General features: G+C 45.9%; 2 protein-coding genes across 2 annotated transcripts in view; one reads left to right on the top strand and one right to left on the bottom strand.

Annotated features, from left to right (window-relative positions):
* The window catches only part of LOC114764417 (inactive ubiquitin carboxyl-terminal hydrolase 54-like), a 135,729-nt gene that overhangs the window by 76,090 nt on the left and 52,480 nt on the right, over positions 1 to 7,159 (bottom strand).
* Positions 1,434 to 5,288, top strand: LOC114764411 (myozenin-1-like). Its single transcript, XM_028954045.1, is given in 8 exon segments — positions 1,434 to 1,628; positions 2,463 to 2,549; positions 3,191 to 3,288; positions 3,290 to 3,313; positions 3,315 to 3,356; positions 3,438 to 3,516; positions 3,610 to 3,781; positions 4,635 to 5,288. Coding segments are annotated over 7 exon segments (735 nt in total). The 5' UTR covers positions 1,434 to 1,628; positions 2,463 to 2,464; the 3' UTR covers positions 4,870 to 5,288.

Here is a 7,159-nt window from a genome sequence, read left to right as displayed (position 1 = left end):
TGCAAACCCTCTGCCCTCTGCGGGCCCCTGCTCTTCACCGTAGATCAGGTGTCGGAGCATCAGGTCGCTAACTTTAGCAGCCTGAGGGCACATCGTGGAGCTCCCTCTGTTGAGACGGGGAACACTGCATGTCCCACTCAGCTAAACCGCCCCTATTTTTAGCATTGTTAATGCCCAACCATTCCCCTTAATTCCTTAACTCAATTTTTACAACGTGATTAAGATATTGATGCCTGTCCTTGAATTTAATGGTCCTTGACTGTAAAAACATGGTAAACCGGGTACGTTCTACTTATAAATGAACATAATTAGAGTTGCAAAATAACACAAATTCATAACAAAAATGCTATGTGTGGTTTCTATGGATCATACCGGTTCCCCTCCTGTCCCAAAGCTACAGATCGGCACATCTAGAGCCACGCCTAGAAAGCACATACATCTAATTTACTGCAGGTAAGAGGGCATCGTTTCATAAACCAGGCCTGCTTGGTAGTGAACTAGCAGGCCTGGCTAACATAGCCCACAGGGAAGGTAGCTTGTACGTTTGCCTCATTGTGGTGATAATACAGGGTGGGCCATTTATATGGATACACCTTTATTAAATGGGAATGGTTGGTAATATTAACGTCCTGTTTGTGGCACATTAGTATATGTGAGGGGGCAAACTTTTCAAGATGGGTGGTGACCATAGTGGCCATTTTGAAGTCGGACATCTTGGATCCAACTTTTGTTTTTTCAATAGGAAGAGGGTCATGTGACACATCAAATTTATTGGAAATTTCACAAGAAAAACAATGGTGTTAACGTAACTTTATTCTTTCATGAGTTATGTGTGTTCAATGTCACCAACCATTCCCATTTTATTAAGGTGTATCCATATAAATGGGCCACCCTGTACGTCAGATCTTTGTCATCTTTATATAACTTTTAAATGTTGCCATAAAATTTGATCAGGGGAAATACTGGAGCACTATTGGTCGAGTAAAGGCTAATAATTCCATCTGAATTCCACTTTGCTGAATAATCTTGGAGCCTTGAATTCTTTTTCATTTCTACGATGTGAAGACTAAGACTAAGGCCAATAAAAACACCACGAAGACCCGTCTTTAAATCCATCTTGAGATCCCCCATTCTACTTTTTTGCAGCGGGGACCCCCTGTCAGCATCGTTTTAATAAAGTGAGGGAGACGGGGTCTGCCTGAAGTGTAAGGGCATCTCTCAAAACTCCGCACTCTTGGCCGGTCTATATTTAGGGTGAAGGGTATAAATATAAATACGAAAGAAGCTACAAGGAAGAATGACTCTCGTTATCGCCATCAACCCCTTTCCAGGACAGGTTGCTCTTTGTGCGTTGAACTACACACCTACACACACACAATCCAAACACGTCTACACACACACATCCACACCCCTCACCCCAACCCACCCCCCAAAAAGATCTGCTGTCTTGGCAAAGTGCTTCACTCTCTGAGATGCAGAGGGCTGCAGCAGTGGCGGGGCACAGAAATCCGGGCGCTCCAGAAACTGGGATTTTGGATTAATCCAAAGCTGGCCTTCCCTGGAACTTCTCTCTTTAATTTGAAGTCGGCCTCAGACCTCGTTTGATCCCAGGGATTCCTCGGTTTTAGGTAAGAAAGCGAGATGGGTTTGTGTGCATGGCTCCTACACGTTGCTTGTCTTCCCACACGTCAGGCCACAAAGCTTCTCGAGGATTACCAGACCCCGATTACCCCCAAGGCTTCTGCTTTTTGCCGCGCTATAAATAATTACTCATTTTGGGAGAACTGCAAAGCCGCCCAAAACAGAAATCTTTACCTTACGTCCAACTCAAAACACATCTGCCAAAGTATATATGAGAATATTGGAATATTACGATGATCGCAGTAACGCGATATCTTCATTATTCCACAATTATTCCATATTTCCAGGCTCGTTGCCCAGGGCTACTGGAGCACTGGCTTTGTGTTCAGCATGGAGTGGGGTTCTCGAAGCCCAAGATGATTTGGGGAATTTGCTGACTGCATTTTTCTCAGCTGTCTCTGCGGATGAATTTAGTTCGCTAAAACAGGAATGCCACGCACAGGGCCCGCGTCTTCGTTTCGCAGCTGCCGCGCTACGTGAACCAGCTCCATGTTCTATGCGTGCAGTAAAGTAGCTCGTATGCATTTTCGCATTTGAAACTATGTTATTATGCTTCAGATTTCACTGTCTTACAATTTGGTAACTTCAAATGAATAAATTAATACATCTCACCTAATGTCCAAACCCGTTAAATCATTTGCTTTTTGCTCAACTACAAATGTTAAACTGCCAATACAGACCAATTTAATGATATTAATGAGTCCAGCATATATCAACATTTATCAAAACTGAACATATTTTCAGCAACATCTTGTTGGTCACTATTGAGAAATTGCATTGGTTTGATTGACGTAACCTCTGACCTCCCTGCTATCACGCAGCTATGCCTTTCCCTACACCTGCTCCTGCCAACAAGAGGAAAGCGCCTTCTAAGATCATCACCGACCTGTCCAACATCTCGCAGGAGGGTATGTCTGACTCCCCAGATCAATCAGTAAAGTTTGAACTTTGACCCCGCCCACACACGTCTAATACACCTACAGGCAGAGAGAGAGAGAGAGAGAGACGCGTGACAAACCGCAGGTTTGTTATTAATGACCCGGCCCTGCGTGGACTTTGTGGGACACGGGTGTAATTGCCTTGGACCCGGACCAAGCGCGGGAATTAAACCTGGCTGTGAACTTCTGGATTAATGGTCCAAAGCCTCCAACGGCCCCCCGGAGCCACGGAGCAATTACGTGCCGGAGAGGCTGAAAATGATAAGCATCGCTCTGGTGGTCACAAGATTCCAAAATAAAAAAATGATTACGGTTCATATACGGTAAGTTGTAATCGTCTCCTTATTCCCCTCCCAACCGGATCATCACAGACGTTCGAGGCTTCGAACATCTTGCCGAAGTGACGCGGCGTGAGTGCTTAATCACCCTGTTTACGGAGAAACTCCTTCTGCAATGTGTGTTCACACCTCCGCCGTTCATTTACCGAGCTCGCGCAGATTAAACGGGCCAATACGTACAGGAGACGTTCTGCTGGGACCGTTTATTCCGCTACATAAATACCACGAATACCACGCATGCTCATTTCTGTCCTTTTTCTCCTGTCTCTGCAGTGCAGAATGATTCTGACCAGGAACAACTTGATCTGGGGACCAAAATCAAGACGCCCAAAGACGTGATGCTGGAGGAGCTGTCCCTGATGAAGAACAAGGGGCTCCAGAATGTTCCAGATGAGGACAGCAGAGGGTGGAGAAATTCATCGTCAGCGAGGAGAATCTGGTGCGCTGATCAATCTGCTATTTCACAGAGACGTGATCGTTGTTGCCTAGACATGACGCTGGAAGTTTCGTGTTCCATCAGAATCTCCAGAATCTGGCTCTGCCTGTGATTGAAACTCCTCCCCCAGTTCCACCCAAGCCCGCCCAACCTGCACATGAAGGTACGTCTTCGTAGTCCAAGTTTGAAGTTTGTGGTGTCTCTGAGATGATTTTCAGGTTTCCTCTTCTATCCGCGTGCTTTTTACGTGCTAAAGAAGAAGATGCTGAGGCGCTAAAGCAGAAGAAGCGGCGCGAGTACGTGAAGACCTACATATCTCCATGGGAACGGGCCATGAAGGGGGATGAGGAGCTTCGAGCCACCATGCAGCTGCGAATGCCGGGGCCGCGGGAGCACAAGGACCTGCCCAAATACAAGAGCTTCAACAGGTAACATGCCGAACACAGGAAATCCGGCACAGTGGCGTACGAGGGATCGCTACTAGGCCTGAACATGCGGGAACTTTGAAGGTCCCCCGCTACGAAAATGGGACTTTGGCTAGTGGCTAGAAATGGCGATAGGTGTAAAAAGTGCTTTGTCCAGACGGTCGGATCTGGAATTTGTCCCCTCCCCTAAAACATGATCTCCACCGACCGTCATGGCTTCCAAACGTGTGAAGCACTGCAGTTGCTCGGTTATTGGATTATATGGCTCATTTGTTTTATTTTTTCTCTAAAAATGCGACACGACTTCCTGTCTGTACCAAACACTGTGGTTGGTGGACGGTGTTGATGACATAATTTCTGCGAACACCCGCTCAACTTCTATTGGCCGCTCCCCTCCTCGTCCCGCCTCTCTCCTCCTCATTAGCATTTAAAGCTACAGACGGTGAAACGGCGCGTCCTGGTAAATCTCACTGTGGGACTGGATCCAAGTGGCTGTAAAACGAGTTCAGACACAGTATTAGGGGACACTAAGACCCAGGTAGACATAAAAATGAACTCTCGACTGCCCCGGAAGCCGGTGTAGTGAGTATAGGATTGGAGTGATGTGCTCTTTTCTATTACAATGGGATAAAACAATGTAATAATTAGATAAACGTATGTCTACAAGGCTTGCTGAACTACAAAACACTGATGTGAACTACTCACATCGGTGTGGTCCATCCCATCTTCTTATTACACTCCTGCTTATTACCAGTGCTGGAAACGTGCATGAGAACTTGATCCGCGTACGACGCTAAATCTGAAATCTGCTGCAGTAGACTCTGCATTGTGGTCATGGTACTGCTACCCCCTGCAGGATGGCAGCGCCGTTCGGCGGCTTTGACAAGGCCTCGAAGATGCTGACCTTCGAGATTCCGGAGCTCAAACAAGCTGAGGAGGAGCCGGACCCCGTGCAGGCGCTCCAGTTCCCCATTTCCTCTCGACCCAGCTTCAACCGCACTCCCATTGGCTGGGTCTGCAGCGAGGGCCCCACCCACATCGCCATGGAGCTGGACGCCATCCCCTTCGATGGAGAGACCGATGACCTCTGAAGAACCTTCGGCGAAGGCACACATACACAACCAGGCAGAGCCAGTTGGGACCCCACGAGTAACTTTATTGATATATTGATCATTTTCTTCCAACTGTAAACCTGCATGTCTCTATTACAGCAATGCTACTGATGGCGAGAGAGACACTCAGTCTGCACTGTGAGAGATGTGTTGGGCCACGCTGGCCAATGTGTCTAATTCTAATTCAACCATTTAATTCATTCACACAACTGATACGAGCAAATGTTAAAAATCAAGCAAGATTTGCCAGTTTAAAAAAGTGTTGTTGGAGCCCATTTTGTGAACCACCCACAAAAAAATGTGCATCGTTCCCAGTTCTCAGGCTTAATTGCATAACTGTATTAAAATCTGTTCATGCGTTCTGTATTAAAATCTGGTTCGTGTGTATCACCAACGTCCCACCAGACAGGCCCAGAGCCATCTATAGTGCTGCATGGCATTTGTGTGCAGTGAAAACAAGCAAACTGACCAATCCCCTCCTTTCATCGGGCACATTTAATGCCACATTTAAGGATCAGCAGGGGGTTTGGGAACGGAACCAACTTTCATGTAAGTAATGCCCAGTCTGTAATTACGTAATTCTACTATGGACATGAGGGCAAAGCCCCACATGCAGGACTGAGATTCTGCATTCTGCAACCGGAGGTCATTAAGCATCAAAATGAGCATGAACAGGACATATCATCATACACCATGTGTGTAAATGTGCAATGGGAATTTTTTTCCCCTTTCGGCCAATGTGCTGCATTAAAACACTGAAGATCTGTCTGTGCAACGCTTAACAGCTCTAAGCTCGGTTTTCTAAGCACCAACATTTGGGAAAAGAACACTGACTTTGGAATTTATCAGAAGATGGAAAATTATATTATTACATATTTCAAATCTTGAATCTGGACACTGCAGCCATAAACCACAACTACACAAAGGTCTGATGACCTATTTTTTCTTTTATCTGTCTGTCTATTTATCTGTCTTTCTGTCTATCTGCCTGTCTATTTCGCTGTCTGTCTGTCGTTCTATCCATCTCTCTGTCTGTCTCTCTGTCTGTCTGTCCATCTGACTGTCTATATATTTCTCTGTCTGTCCGTCTGACTGTCTATCTCTCTGTCTATCTGCCTGTCTATCTCGCTGTCTGTCTGTCTGTCATTCTATCCATCTCTCTGTCCATCTGACTGTCTATATATTTCTCTGTCTGTCCGTCTGACTGTCTATCTCTCTGTCTGTCTATCTATCTATCTGTCTGTCTATACATTTCTCAGTCTGTCTGTCTGTCTGTCTGTCTGTCTGTCGGTCCATCTGACTGTCTATATATTTCTCTGTCTGTCTGTCTGTCTATCTCTCTGTCTATCTGCCTGTCTATCTTGCTGTCTGTCTGTCTGTCATTCTATCCATCTCTCTGTCTGTCTGTCCCATCTGACTGTCTATATATTTCTCTGTCTGTCCGTCTGACTGTCTATCTCTCTGTCTGTCTATCTATCTATCTGTCTGTCTATACATTTCTCTGTCTGTCTGTCTGTCTGTCTGTTGTCTGTCTGTCTGTCGGTCCATCTGTCTGTCTATATATTTCTCTGTCTGTCTGTCTGTCTATCTCTCTGTCTATCTGCCTGTCTATCTTGCTGTCTGTCTGTCTGTCATTCTATCCATCTCTCTGTCTGTCTGTCCATCTGACTGTCTATATATTTCTCTGTCTGTCTGTCTGTCTATCTATCTCTCTGTCTATCTGCCTGTCTATCTTGCTGTCTGTCTGTCTGTCATTCTATCCATCTCTCTGTCTGTCTCTCTGTCTGTCTGTCCATCTGACTGTCTATCTATCTCTCTGTCTATCTGCCTGTCTATCTTGCTGTCTGTCTGTCTGTCATTCTATCCATCTCTCTGTCCATCTGACTGTCTATATATTTCTCTGTCCGTCTGACTGTCTATCTCTCTGTCTGTCTATCTATCTATCTGTCTGTCTATACATTTCTCTGTCTGTCTGTCTGTCTGTCTGTCTGTCTGTCTATCTATCTGTCTGTCTGTCTGTCTGTCTGTCTGTATTGGATAGTGGGATGGTAGAAGCCTAGCAGGTAACACACTCGCCTATGAACCAGAAGACCCAGGTTCAAACCCCACTTACTACCATCGTGTCCCTGAGCAAGACACTTAACCCTGAGTGTCTCCAGGGGGGGACTGTCCCTGTAACTACTGACTGTAAGTCGCTCTGGATGAGGGCGTCTGGTAAATGCTCTAAATGTACTGTCTGTCTGTCTATCTTTCTCTCTATCTGTCTGTC

This window comes from Denticeps clupeoides, chromosome 15 (assembly GCF_900700375.1).
Source record: "Denticeps clupeoides chromosome 15, fDenClu1.1, whole genome shotgun sequence".
In the NCBI taxonomy this organism is placed as follows: domain Eukaryota; kingdom Metazoa; phylum Chordata; class Actinopteri; order Clupeiformes; family Denticipitidae; genus Denticeps; species Denticeps clupeoides.
Note: the sequence above shows the minus strand (reverse complement) of the source record. Positions and strands in the feature narration are given on the sequence as shown.